The sequence below is a fragment of the Zalophus californianus genome, chromosome 7 (genome assembly GCF_009762305.2).
Source record: "Zalophus californianus isolate mZalCal1 chromosome 7, mZalCal1.pri.v2, whole genome shotgun sequence".
Classification (NCBI taxonomy): Eukaryota; Metazoa; Chordata; class Mammalia; order Carnivora; family Otariidae; genus Zalophus; species Zalophus californianus.
Window position 1 is genome coordinate 51,680,788 of NC_045601.1, and position 15,415 is coordinate 51,696,202.

At 37.7% G+C, this 15,415-nt stretch overlaps 1 protein-coding gene across 2 annotated transcripts in view; it reads left to right on the forward strand.

Annotated features, from left to right (window-relative positions):
* AK9 (adenylate kinase 9) overlaps positions 1–15,415 on the forward strand; it is a 135,710-nt gene that overhangs the window by 45,157 nt on the left and 75,138 nt on the right. For both annotated transcript variants that reach the window (XM_027604179.2, XM_027604180.2), the window contains exons 13-16: positions 6,263–6,407; positions 8,753–8,866; positions 8,953–9,048; positions 10,778–10,926. In XM_027604179.2, the coding sequence (XP_027459980.2) occupies positions 6,263–6,407; positions 8,753–8,866; positions 8,953–9,048; positions 10,778–10,926 (504 nt within the window). The remainder of the gene's footprint in view (positions 1–6,262; positions 6,408–8,752; positions 8,867–8,952; positions 9,049–10,777; positions 10,927–15,415) is intronic.

Here is a 15,415-nt window from a genome sequence, read left to right on the forward strand (position 1 = left end):
GTGTCTTCCTCAATTTCTTCCATGAGTATTTTATAGTTTTCTGAGTAAAGATTCTTTGCCTCTTTGGTTAGATTTATTCCTAGGTATCTTATGGTTTTGAGTGCAGTTGTAAATGGGATCGACTCCTTAATTTCTCTTTCTTCTGTCTTGTTGTTGGTGTATAGAAATGCCACTGATTTCTGTGCATTGATTTTATATCCTGCTACTTTACTGAATTCCTGTATGAGTTCTAGCAGTTTTGGGGTGGAGTCCTTTAGGTTTTCCACATAAAGTATCATATCATCTGCAAAGAGTGAGAATTTGACTTCTTCTTTGCTGATTCGGATGCCTTTTATTTCTTTTTGTTGTCTAATTGCTGTGGCTAGGACTTCTAATACTATGTTGAATAGCAGTGGTGATAGTGGACATCCCTGCTGTGTTCCTGACCTTAGGGGGAAAGATCTCAGTTTTTCCCCATTGAGAATGATATTCACTGTGGGTTTTTCATAGATGGCTTTTATGATATTGAGGTATGTACCTTCTATCCCTATACTCTGAGGAGTTTTGATCAAGAAAGGATGCTGTACTTTGTCAAATGCTTTTCCTGCATCTATTGAGAGGATCATATGGTTCTTGTTCTTTCTTTTATTAATGTATTGTATCACATTGATTGATTTGCGGATATTGAACCAATCTTGCAGCCCAGGGATAAATCCCACTTGGTCGTGGTGAATAATCCTTTTAATGTACTGTTGGATCCTACTGGCTAGTATTTTGGTGAGAATTTTTGCATCCATGTTCATCAAGGATATTGGTCTGTAATTCTCCTTTTTGATAGGGTCTTTGTCTGGTTTGGGGATCAAGGTAATGGTGGCCTCATAAAACAAGTTTGGAATTTTCTTCCATTTCTATTTTTTGGAACAGTTTCAGAAGAATAGGTATTAATTCTTCTTTAAATGTTTGGTAGATTTCCCCTGGGAAGCCATCTGGCCCTGGGCTTTTTTTGGCAGACTTTTGATTACTGTTTCAATTTCCTTAGTGGTTATAGGTCTGTTCAGGTTTTCTATTTTTTCCTGGTTCAGTTTTGGTAGTTGATACAGCTCTAGGAATGCATCCATTTCTTCCAGGTTATCTAATTTGCTGGCATATAGTTGCTCATAATATGTTCTTATAATTGTTTGTATTTCTTTGGTGTTGGTTGTAATCTCTTCTCTTTCATTCATGTTTTTATTTGAGTCATTCCTTTTTTCTTTTTGATAAGTCTGGCCAGGGGTTTATCAATCTTGTTAATTCTTTCAAAGAACCAGCTCCTAGTTTCGTTGATCTGTTCTACTGTTCTTTTGGTTTCTATTTCATTGATTTCTGCTCTGATCTTTATTATTTCTCTTCTCCTGCTGGGTTTAGGCTTTATTTGCTGTTCTTTCTCCAGCTCCTTTAGGTGTAGGGTTAGGTTGTATATTTGAGACCTTTCTTGTTTCTTGAGAAAGGCTTGTATTGCTATATACTTTCCTCTCAGGACTGCCTTTGCTGCATCCCAAAGATTTTGAACAGTTGTGTTTTCATTTTCATTTGTTTCCATGAATTTTTTTAATTCTTCTTTAATTTCCTGGTTGACCCATTCATTCTTTAGTAGGATGCTCTTTAGCCTCCATGTAATTAAGTTCTTTCCAACTTTCCTCTTGTGATTGAGTTCTAGTTTCAAAGCATTGTGGTCTGAAAATATGCAGGGAATAATCCCAATCTTTTGGTATTGGTTGAGACCTGATTTGTATCCTAGGATGTGATCTATTCTGGAGAATGTTCCATGGGCACTAGAGAAGAATGTGTATTCCGTTGCTTTGGGATGGAATGTTCTGAATATATCTGTGAAGTCCATTTGGTCCAGTGTGTCATTTAAAGTCTTTATTTCCTTGTTGATCTTTTGCTTAGATGATCTGTCCATTTCAGTGAGGGGGGTATTAAAGTCCCCCACTATTATTGTATTGTTGTCGATGGGTTTCTTTGTTTTTGTTATTAATTGGCTTATATAATTGGCTGCTCCCATGGTAGGGGCATAGATATTTACAATTGTTAGATCTTCTTGTTGGATAGCCCTTTAAGTAGGATATAGTGTCCTTCCTCATCTCTTATTACAGTCTTTGCTTTAAAATCTAATTTGTCTGATATAAGGATTGCCACCCCAGCTTTCTTTTGGTGTCCATAAGCATGGTAAATGGTTTTCCACCCCCTCACTTTCACTCTGGAGGTGTCTTTGGGTCTAAAATGAGTCTCTTGCAGGCAGCATATCGATAGGTCTTGTTTTTTTTTTTTTTATCCAATCTGATAACCTGTGTCTTTTGATTGGGGCATTTAGCCCATTTACATTCAGGGTAACTATTAAGAGATAGGAATTTAGTGCCATTGTATTGCCTGTAAGGTGACTGTTACTGTATATTGTCTGTGTTCCTTTCTGGTCCATGTTACTTTTAGGCTCTCTCTTTGCTTAGAGGACCCCTTTCAATATTTCTTGTAGGGCTGGTTTCCTGTTTGCAAATTCCTTTAGTTTTTGTTTATCCTGGAAGATTTTTATCTCTCCTTCTATTTTCAATAACAGCCTACTGGATATAGCATTCTTGGCTGCATATTTTTCTCATTTAGTGCTCTGGATATATCATGCCAGTCCTTTCTGGCCTGCCAGGTCTCTGTGGATAGGTCTGTTGACAATCTAATGTTTCTACCATTGTAGGTTACATATCTCTTCTCCCAAGCTGCTTTCAAGATTTTCTCTTTGTCACTGAGACTCGTAAGTTTTACTATTAGATGTCTGGGTGTTGACCTATTTTTATTGATTTTGAGGGGGGTTCTCTGTCCCTCCTGGATTTTGATGCTTGTTTCCTTCCCCAAATTAGGGAAGTTCTCTGCTATAATTTGCTCCAATATACCTTCTGCCCCTCTTTCTTCTTCTTCTGGGATCCCAATTATTCTAATATTGTTTCGTCTTATGGTATCACTTATCTCTCGAATTCTGCCCTCGTGATCCAGTAGTTGTTTATCTCTCTTTTTCTCAGCTTCTTTATTTTCCATCATTTGGTCATCTCTATCACTACTTCTCTCTTCTGCCTCCTTTATCCTAGCAGTTAGAGCCTCCATTTTTTATTGCACCTCATTAATAGCCTTTAATTTCGACTTGGTTAGATTTTAGTTCTTTTATTTCTCCAGAAAGCGTTTCTCTAATATCTTCCATGCTTTCTTCAAGCCCAGCTAGTATCTTTAAAATCGTCATTCTGATCTCTAGTTCCAACATCTTACTAATGTCTGTACCAGTTAGGTCCCTGGCAGTCAGTACTGCCTCTTGTTCTTTTTTTGAGGTGATTTTTTTCTGTCTTGTCATTTTGTCCAGAGGACAATAGATGAATGAGAGAACACAATGCAACAGGGTAACAACGACCCCAGAAAAATATACACTAAACAAATCAGAAGAGACCTGAAACTGGGGGAAAAGAAAGGGAAAGAAAGAAAAATGAGAAAAAAAAAAGGAAAAAGAAAAAGATTAAAAAAAAAAAAAACCAGAATATGATCAAATATGATTAGGCTGGTGCATAGATGAGTGCCACACTCTAGATTTTGGGCATATTTTGGTCTGTTAGAAGAAAGTGCCTCCCAAAATTTTAAAGAAAGAAAAACTTATATATGTACAAAAATAAGGGTAAATACAATGAAGGGATGGAATATGATTGTAAAGATGAAAATTATAAAAGATTTTATAAAAGAAATTGGTAAGACAAGAAGTTGGTTGAAAAAAGAAAGAAGAGGATTTAAAAAAAAAAAGGAAAGAATGTGATCAGGCAGGAGACTAGAACAAAGCCATACATTAGAAATTTAGGGTATATTTTGGTCTGCTAAAAGAAACTGTATCCCAAAATTTTAAAGAGAGAACAACTTTTATACACACACACACACACACACACACACACACACACCAAAAATAAGGTTAACTACTATGAAGGGATAGAATATGACTCTAAAAATGAAAAATAAAAAAGATTTTTAAAAAAGGGATTGATAAGATGTTGGTTGAAAAAGGGAAAAAGAAAAATTCAAAAAAAAGAAAAGAAAAAGAAAGTTAAAAAAGAAAAAATTAACTTTGAAAGACTAAAGAATCATGGGATAAAAGCCATGAATTCTATGTGCAGTGTATTCCCCTAGCAGTTCTGCCGTTCTCATTGATCATTAAACTTGGTCTTGGCTGGCTGTTCTTGCTGATCTTCTGGGGGAGGGGCCTGTTGCCGTGGTTCCCAAATGTCTTTGCTGGAGGCAGAATTGCCCCGCCCTTGCCGGGTCTGGGCTAAGTAATCTGCTGGGGTTGGCTCTCAGGACCTTTTGTTCCCTGCAGTCTTTTCGTACAGCTTTGCAGGACGAGAGTGAAAATGGTGGCCTCCCAATCTCCGCCCCAGAGGAGCTGAGAGCTCAGGGCCCCACTCCTCAGTGTGCCCCCAGAGAAAAGCAGTCAATCACTCCCGTCTCCCCAGCCTCCGGCTGCACTCCTTTCTCACCTGGCCTGTGACCTAGCATTTCTATCTCTGGCACCCGACCCCATGTGGAGTCTCCAAGCCCAGCAGATCCCTGCGGTGCGCTCCCGCACCATTCCTCCCAGGGGAGGAAAGGGAGTCTCCCCGGATCTGCCGCTTGTTGGGTCCCTGCTGGAGGAGCAGTGGCCCGACTGGGCCGCGGATCACAGTTTATGGCAACCCCGAGCGGAGAGCCCGCTCCTCGGCTCTGTCTCTGCAGCCGGCTTCCCCACTCCGAAATCTGGGAGCTCTGCTGCACTCAGGCACCCCCGGTCTTTCTGTGACCCCGAGGGCCCTGAGACCACAGTGTCCCAGCAAGGGTTCCAGCCCCGCTTAGCCACTGGAGCAACGTCCGTCAGCGGAGCCAACTTCTAAAAGTTCCGATTTTGTGCTCCGTGGCTCTATCACTTGCCGTAGCAGCTGACGGAGGGCCCCTCCCCCGCTGTCTATCCTCCTGAATATCGCCTCGGATTCACTTCTCCACACGTCCTACCTTCCAGAAAGTGGTCGCTTTTCTGTTCAGAGAGTTGCTGCTATTCTTTTCTTCGATCTCCTGTTGAGTTCATAGGTGTTCAGAATGGTTTGATCCCTATCCAGCTGAATTCCTGGGACCAGACGAAATTTAGGTCTCCTACTCCTCCACCATCTTGCTCCTATATGTAGAATTCTAATCCAGTTTTTTTAAATGGACAAAAGTTGAACATATGATTAAAACAGAAGATAAGTGAATGACCAATAGCACATAAAAGAAGCTCAAACTTATTTGTGATTAGGGGACTGTAAATTTAAACTACAATGAAATACTTCTTCACACCCACTAGAATGGCTAAAATTTAAAAGATTCACAAAACCAAGTGTTGGTGAAGATGTGGAGTTAACTGCAATTTCCATAATTGCTGGTAGTAATGTAAAATAGTTTAATGGCTTATTATAAAATCAAATACACACTTACCATATGACCCATTAATTACACTTCTAGGTATTTGTCCAAGAGAAATAAAAACATATGTCCACAAAAAGACTTACTCAGAAATGTGCATTACTAGTCTATTTATAACAGCTCCAAATTGGAAAAGCCCAAATGCCCAACAAAGATGAATGGATTAAAAACAACAACAACTGTGGCATAGTCACACAGTGATACTACTCAATAATAAAAAGGAACAGATTACTGATACATACAATTACACTGGTGAATCTCAAAAACATTGTGCTAAGGGCGGGAAAGCTTGGAAAAGATTACATACTGTATGATTCCATTTATATGAAATTCTAGAAAAGGCAAAACTAATTTAGAGTGGACAAAAACAAAGTGGTAGCCAGGGGCCAGGAACTGACTATAAGGAAGCATGAGAGAACTTTTTGGGGTAATATAAATGTTCTATATCTTGATTATAGTTGTTATTATGTGTATGTATTTGTCAAAACTCATCAAATTGTATACGTAAAATGGATGCCTTTTTTTGTAAGTTATACATGCAAAATTGATTTTTTTAAAAAATTTGTGTCACTTGAATATATATTACATGATACATATCTAAGTATATCATACTACATGAAAAGTATGACTGAATTTCTATGAAAGCATGTACTCAATAATCATTGAATTCTGAAAATAACATATCTCATGTGGCATTAAGATGTTTGAGGTAGATAAGTATAGATGTAGTTGAACAATGTGTTTAATATTCACAGTGATTTGTGCTTCCGTTGGTTTTCTCAAATATTCTTTGCAGGTAATTGACTATGCCAAGCTTGTTCAACCGCGTTTTGATAAAGCCCTTGAAATGTTAGTGAGAGATACGATAGCGGAGGCCACTGAAGCAGCAATCAAAGCTGTGAGAGCGCAGCTCTTCATAAAACTACAAGCTAAAAGACAAGGTGAACCATCTCTGTCACATGTGTGTTCTAAGCAGAGGTCAACAATTCAACTTGGCTGCCCGAGGGCTGGGACTTGCTTTGCTCGCCCTGGTATCCCTGGCACCTTGTACAGTGCAGCCTCTTAATAATTGATTGAAGACATGAATATACATAAACCTGACTCAAATAGAGAAAAGATTTCAGTCCTAGACCTCTAAGAAAAGGAATCAGAAAGAGCTTCCAAATTTGGATTTACTTTTGTGGATTTGCTTGCTGGGCAGAGACTGAATAGAATTTATACCTTTATTGACTCCACCTGATTCTTGCGGAGTTTACATTGTTGCTGCTGCTGCTGCGGCTGTTTTACTATGTAAACGTGGGTTGGCCCCAATTGTAATTAGTTTTTTCTATTTGGAGAATATTAATTTCAAGTTCAAAACAGTCATAAGGCAATGAAACTGGAAGAAGCCTTAATGATCAATTAACACAATTCTTTAACTTTACAGATAAGGAAAACTTTTTATATAAATTGGGAAGCTTCTATCATTTTCTGTGCTTGAAACTGTTTAAATAGCAAAGAAATTATCTCTTCCTACATGGGAATGTTGAGCTTTTGCTAGGAAAGAACAGGTTATTTGCCTAATAAATCTGTCTCTTCTTTCTCAGCAGCCTATAAACAAGTGAAAGAGTCTAACACGGTGCCCAAGGGATTACAAAAACAGCAAAAAGACCAGCATTAAAATTACATGCCATCCTTGGGGTGCCTGGGTGGCTCAGTTGGTTAAGTGTCTGCCTTTGACTAAGTCATGATCCTGAGCTCCTGGGATTGAGCCCTGCCTCCCAGCTCCCTGCTCAGGGGGCAGTTTGCCTCTCCCACTCCCTCTGCTCCTCCCCCCACTCCTACACACTCTTGCTCTCTCTCAAATAAATAAAATCTTTTTTAAAAAAATTAGGAATAGCATGGAGGACCACAGGGGAAAGGAGGGAAAACTAAATGGGAAGAAACCAGAGAGGGAGACAAACCATGAGAGACTCTGGACTCTGGGAAACAAACTGAAGGTTACAGAAGGGAGGGGGTGGAGGGATGGCGTACCCAGGTGATGGGTATTAAGGACAGCACGTGTTGTGATAACCACTGGGTATTATACATAACTAATGAATCATACGTAACTAATGAATCATTGAATACTACATCAAAAATTAATGATGTACTATATGTTGGCTAATTGAACATAATAAAATAAAAAATTACATGCCATCCAAACGATCATCCAGATGATCCAGATGAATTTGTTTTTAGTATATTATCTTCAAAATGAAATCCAAAAGTTTATTAAATACTCATGGACAATTCACAAACTAAAGCTTGAGAAATATTGGCAAAGACTATTAAGATGGCTTTTTATTCAACTTACTTAAGGCTGGACAAAATGAACTCATTAATTCATTCAACCTTGTACTCTGTGTTAGACATGATTCTAGGTACTGGGCTACAGAGGTGAGCAAGACACATGGAACTCCTGTCTTTGTGGTTGTTACATTTTAATGGAGGATGGGGGTCAGGGAACAAGTGAACAGATAGAAAAAATGTAACACTATACTGGGTCAGGCAGTGACTGGAGCAGGGGTGCTGGAGTGTTAGGATGAGCAGGGAAAACCTCTCTGAAAAGAGGACATTTAACTGAAACCTGGATCAAGAAGAAACTAGCTAGGCTCCAGGAGGAAGAACAGTGATTAATGATGTTTCTTGGACTCTGTAGTGATTCCTTTCACATCAAATTATGGCATGAAATCATAGATTTTAGATCTTTCCACATATTGCTTTCTCCCACCAGAATATAGAAATAGATGCCATCTCTCATACACCGCAAACTTAAAAGTCTCTTTTTCTTTTTCAAATTCCATACTTTAGAATTCGGATTTAGAATAAATCTGACAGTAGGGTTTTTAAAACTTTTCTAGTTGGAATTTTCATGCTGGTTCCACTAATTTGCTAGTTTTGCTAATTTCACTCCCAGTATACTTTTAAGAAAAATTTGTCAGTGGAGATTATTGAGGTTTTTTAACATAGAAAATTCTATAATACAGAGGAAGGCAGCTAACATGCATTAGGCTTCCTGTGTGCCAAGCATTTTCTCAGGCTTGAGTCTATTATCTCATTTAATCCTTAGAACAATGCTTTTGGCTTGATCATCCTCATTTTGCCCAGTAGAAATTGAAACAGAGAGATCAAATGATTTGCCAAAGCCACACTGCCTGAGTCAGAACTCACACTCTTCTGTCTTTAAAGCAGAAGATTTAATCACTCTTCCTGTCTGCTTACCCCCAACTATATTTTGCTAACACAGCCCATTACTGTCTTTTAGCACAGTCAACTTCAAGAATACTTGAAAGAGAATTTGAAAGGAAAGAATATGACAAGTTCCCATCTGATGCATATAAGAGTTTAGAAGAGTCACGATCTTCATTTGATGAAGATGGTAAAAAAATATATTCTGATGTTCTTGGCCAAATCTTTCCTAATCTAAACAGATTAGCTGATAAAGCGTATTATTCTTTCATGCAGTGTTCACTCATGAATCTCAAAAAGATCGTTTTTTAGAAGACAATGAAGACAAAAAGATTTCAGAAAATGTCTTCGATGATCAGTCCTCTAAAACTGGTAAAGATGGTAACAAAATGGCTCAGTGCACCTCGTGGCTCAGTCGGTTAAGTGTCTGCCTTTGGCTCAGGTCATGATCCCAGGGTCTTGGGCTCGAGCCCCGCATCAGGCTCCCTGCTCAGCAGGAAGCCTGCTTCTCCCTCTCACACTCCCCCTGCTTGTGTTCCCTCTCTCGCTGTCTCTCTCTCTCTCTGTCAGATAAGTAAATAAATTCTTAAAAAACAAAACAAAAAAAACCAAAATGAATGGCTCATGCCATGCTTATGGATCTTATTTCCATTTATTTCATACTTTATCATGTTTAACATTGAAACTTAAAATTATCCCAAAAATTGGACACTTAGGTTGAAAAATAGTTAGCTTTTCTCTTACAGATTTAAACTGAACAGCTATAGAACAGAGATTTATTAGAATGAAGAAAAAAACTAATAAGATAATAAATTCTTAAAATCTGTCTAATGTACTGGAATCAGAACATCACAAACCTAGAGTTTGAGCTGTGAAATGTTACTATTTAGTGCTATGTACCCTTATAAAATTTTTCCATTCACATATTAACATAATTGAGAGCATACGATGTAAACTATTTTTACCTTTTTTGATTCATAATACATTTAATTATATTACTTCATTAGGAAATATTTTAATCCTCATTTTAAATTACTGCACTATTTCCCTGTTCATAGGTAATAGTTTTAAGTAGTTCTTTATGTTGTAAACTTATTTTTCAGATTTGTTTTTGCTACTACAAATAATGCTTTAATGAATTTTTTCATTGCATGTTGACATAGGTATAATCACTAGTTTAATGAGTATGAAGTTATAGACAGAGTCAAATTGCTTTGCATAAAAGTTATTCCAAATTATGTTCCCCTCAGTAATATACAAAATATGTGTTATTGTTTACTTGGTATATTCTCTATAATTTTAATTTTTATTTGATGATTTCTGAAATTTAATATTTTAATATTTGTTAATAACCATTTATATTTCTTCTTTTCTGAGGTGACCATTTTTGTCTTTTGCTCATTTTTCTAAATTGTCCTATCAGTTATATGTTTCTGTAAAAACTTTCTGTATTAGTCACTTATTTTTCATATTTTTTTCTACATTGGGTCATTTGTCTTTTAAATCACTTTGATGTTTTTGAAGTAGAGGGGCTGCCAGTCTTCTGTCTAATTAGAGGAGTAGTTGAATACTTATATCCTGATGCAGCCTATGAGCCAACGTAACTGTGTAGAGTCATTCAGCATGCAGTGAGGGCAAGCATGAAGTATAACACTTGAAAAACCAGCGTGTGCCACCTTCTCTTCCATCCCTGCCAACTTGCCTACCTCTTTTCCTCTTGCTGTTTCACGTGGTCCCATGCTTGTAATTGGAAGTATTCCTCTTGTTTTCTGATTCATTACCTTGATGCTCATGATTTAGCTTGACCCTGGAATCCTTTGGTCCCTACCTCTTCTACCTGGCTTCCTGGGTTTTGACTCCTGCTGGACATGACTTCTTACCTCATTCACTTTCATTTTGATGCACTGGCTCTAAGCCACTGCTCTGATGTTTTATGTTTCCTGACTTAACATTTCCTCCTCAATCTATTTCCCCCTTCTTGGAGCATGTACTGCAGTAACACAAAGATAGTACTTTTTGGACCAAGCATTAATAATCATGTTCTATTGCAAGTAGCATTGTCCACTAAAATTATTAACGGCATTAGGTTATTTTACTTTAGATGCATTAGAAGACTCAATAGAAGAGGTAACTGCAGAGCATCCAGAGGTTCTTTCTATGATAGAGGAGACTGTGAAAATGACAAAGGATATGAACTTTGAGCAGCCATATGAAAAACATGCTGAAATCTTAGGGGAAATCATCAAAGAGGTAAGAAGTCCAGATCCAAATGCTTATGTTCTTTGGTAGTTTTTAATGTATCAACAATTATGCAATATAATTTCATAGCTTTGAAATTAATCCTTCTTTAACTTTTATTTTCTTTGAGTTCAGTTCATTAAAATATGTTGCCTATGAAGCCAGTACCAAAGTTAGATATTTCTTCTAATTAGTTGTAAACTGAGACAAATTTCACTCCATAGCTAACTTATTTCATCCAACCACCTTAAACATGCATTCCTAGGGGAAATGGATGAACACACAAGTACTTGTCCAACCTAAGGGGAAATTAAAGCCTCAGATGCTGTGTCCTACCACTGGCAAATCAGAAGGTTTATCTTTGGCTTATAAAGAACAAGATATCCACATGGGTCTATTTTGTACAGAGATCTTGAGTAAGCATTCACGGCAAAGACAACAAATCTGTTTTTGGGCTTTCAATGAACTTCTTTGGATTTTCTCTGTAATTTGAGAATTATGTAATTTAAAATTATATGAGAAGAAAATAATATTCTATGAGAGTATAGAACCACTCTATAACACATTGGGCGGGCTCCTTGAGCCCCAGGCTGTACCCAAGGTAAGTTGCTGTCCCCCTCTGAGCTTCCCATAGAGATCTTTCAACTTCTTCTGCATCTCTTCAGGTTGTTCTGTCATCAGTTGGTTCCTTCAGAAGCATTCTGAGAACCTACTCTTTGCCCCCTTAATGTGCTAAATTCTAGGGATATGAAGATGAATTAAACATAGCTTTTTAAGGAGCCATCAGTCAGGTGCAGAAGGCTGATGTATAATCCAATATTTGAGTTATCATGTACTATGTGGTAAGTAGATATATACAAGGTGTAGGACTCACCTACTGTCAGGACTGTCATCTCTGCATGTAAAGTGAGACAAAGTATCCCAGAGGAGAGATAGGCAAGTGAGGGACGTCTTTAGCACTGTGGAAGTCCCATCCTTGCCCTTCACTGAGGATTTCCTCCATTTCTTCAGAGTTTATTCTGGAGGATACAAATCTACAAGGAGTACTAAAACACCTCTGATATAGGAATGTATATGGTATCATTAGATGATAAACTGCCACTCTGAGATGGTGGAGGAGTCTAAATCACATGAGGTTGTAACATCAAATCTCATATCAGATTGTCTTTCTCAAGAGAACAGAGACCTGTGCAGGAGACTTTGACTTGTCATCAGTTTTGATGGTCTCTGTGAGTAGTAAGACTATTCTTAAAAAGTAGCTAGACTGGTGGGAGGGATGGGGTGGCTGGGTGATAGATACTGGGGAGGGTATGTGCTATGGTGAGTGCTAAGTGTAAGACTGTTGAATCACAGACCTGTACCTCTGAAACAAATAATACATTATATGTTTAAAAAAATAAAAAAGAAGAAGATAGCAGGAAGGGAAAAATGAAGGGGGGGAAATCAGAGGGCGAGACAAACCATGAGAGACTATGGACTCTGAGAAACAAACTGAGGGTCCTAGAGGGGAGGGGGGTGGGGGGATGGGTTAGCCTGGTGATGGGTATTAAAGAGGGCACGTACTGAATGGAGCACTGGGTGTTATACGCAAACAATGAATCATGGAACACTACATCAAAAATTAATGATGTAATGCATGGTGATTAACATAACATCATAAAAAAAAAGTAGCTAGACTGAACCTAAAACTGCTCTAAAAAAAGAAAATAAAGTCCTTAAAAAAAGGTAGTGAGATAAAGTGATATGCTCCTTTATGTCATTTGCTCATTTTTAATAGTGTATCTTTGTTTTCATTTGCAGTTCTTTATGTGTTCTGCATACGAGTCCTTTGTTAGATGTATTGCAACTATCTTTACAAATATCTTCTATTCTGAATAATAGAAGTTAATTTGAATGAAGTCCAATTGATTAACTTTTTCTTTCATAGTTAGTGCTTCTTATGGCCTGTTTCAGAAATCTTTGGCTGTCCAAGGTCAGGAAGATATATATTCTCCTAGGTTTTCTTCTGTAAATTTTGCTTAGCCTTTCACATTTAGAGCTAAAATCGGTTTTGAATTAATTTTGTGTATACAAAAAATATGTCCAAATGGCCAATAAGCATATGAAAATGTACTCAACATCATTAATTATCAGAAAACTACAAATTAAAACCACATGAGGAAGGGGATGAGGTACAAACTTACAGTTATGAAATAAGTCAAGGGGATAAAAAATACAGCATAGAGAACGTAGTCAGTAATATTATAGTGACTTTGTATGGTGACAGAACAGATGGTAACTACATTTATCATGGTGAGCATTTTGTAATGTATTTAATTGTAGAAGCACTATGTTGTACACCTGAAACTAATATAATATTGTATATCAATGATACTTTGATAACAAATAATTATAATACATACATACATATATACTCTTACAGTTGTGTTCCAGCACCATTTATTGAAAAGACCAACCTTTCCCCACTATCATTTAGTGGCTATATCTGTGCGGTCTATTTCTGTATACTCCATTCTGTTCCATGGACTTATTTGTCTATCTGCACTCCACTACCACACATATTAACTACTGTAGCTTTTTAATAAATCTTGAAATCTGGAAGGCGGAATACTTCAACAGCTTGTTTCTCCTGTCACTGCATCCTTCTTTGTGTCATAAGTTGTTTCATTCTGCTTGCTTTTTCAAGAGTATCTTGGCTATTATAGGTCCTTTTTACTTCCACATAAATTTTAGAATCATCAACTTTCACACACATGCAAACACACACACACGCACACACACACACACACACCTGCTGGAATTTTGATTGTGTTGTATTGTATCTATAAATAAATTTGATGGAAACTACCATCTTCACAATATTGGGTCTTCTAATCCATGAGCATAGAATAGCCTTACTTTATCTTGGTCTTTAATTTCTCCCAGTGTTGTTTTGTAGTTTTCAGTGGAGAGGTCTTCAATGTCTCTCATTAGATTTATTTTTAGGTATTTGATGTATTTTGATCCTATTTTAGATATTGTTGTGGTCCTATTTTGGTTTCCAATTGTTGTTTCTGTAATTGTTTTTTTATCCTGTTTTCCTATTGTGCCTCCCACTAAATTTCATTTTCTGATCTAAAGCTCATAGCCCATATGCAGAACAGCTATGAATGATGCACTTGGGTCCAATGTATGATCCTGTCCAGGAAAAGTGAATAGGTTTTATTTCATTTGCAAACTGGAGAGTTAGGCATGGCTCCCTGGAGTCATGGGTTAAGGAAGATTCTGAAACACATCTGTATCTCAGCTCCTTTTAGAATCTTTTAGAATTACAGTTTAACAATATTTTGCAGCCTTAAAAATACAGAAATAATGATAGGTGTCATTTCTACCAAAGAGAAAGAAGAGTCACTGCCTTGCAATGGAGAATGCACACATTTTTTTCCCACACTAAATCATTTGCACTTTTACCTGGTTTCCGCCTTAATGAGCAACAGAGCACACAATAGAAGCAGAGGCTGGGGGACACTGGGAACTTCTTCCTGCTCCTGTTTGCTTGTGTTAACTGAAACTGTTACCTAGACTTATGCCAGAGTTATTTGCCCCATACCTCATGGAGAAATGTCACGGGGACAACATCAAGGACACTGAGGTTTGTGTCTAACCTGCCACTGTACGTTTTCTAGCCCATGACCTATCCAGCCACGCATCATTACCACGGCCTATTTCTCTAGTCACTGCAGCCTTCCCCGTGTGATACATCATTTTTGCTCTGCTTCCCTCATCTCGTGGTTTTTTTCTCAAAAAATCTCCATTTCTGCCTTTGTATCTGTGTTCTTCACATGGTTATTATGTTTTCCTGTGCCCCCCCCCATGTCTCTCTGTGTTAAGTACTTTCCCTAATTCTCCCAGTCTCTTCTCTCAATCACTCTTTCCCTAGGTATGTTTTTTCACAGTGATAAGTATTTGGATATACAAGTGATGAACACATGTATGTGTGTATATCTATAATCACATATATATGTATATACATATATATTCACAAGTAGTAAAATTAAAAGTAAACATGAAATAGCATAGAATAAGGGAATGCATAAATAGCATGTTTAAATGCAGGGGAAAATTTTTTATTAAGTTAAAAATCACAAAGGGATAGAAGGATGAATAGTGCATGCAAATGTTACACCATTTTTCTAAATATTGCTTTCTCCCACTCACCCCTCCCCTGAGGATGTCCAAAGAGAATGCCACTTTATTTTCAGCTGGTCAGACATCTAAGAGCCCACTTTCATGGCTCTGGTGCCAGCCAGGCCAGACACAAACCTTGCACAAATGCTTCCCTGGGGCCCCTTCCCTACCACTTGCCCCACAAGGCTCAGAGTCCTGCCACGCCTCCTGCTGGGCCATACACTCTGGCATTCTTTCGGATATGAAATCTTAAGGAAGATTCCCTCTTCTCTCCACAATGATCTCAACTGGGGAATCTCCCTTAATAGATTCCTACACCGAAGCTGTTTCCTGA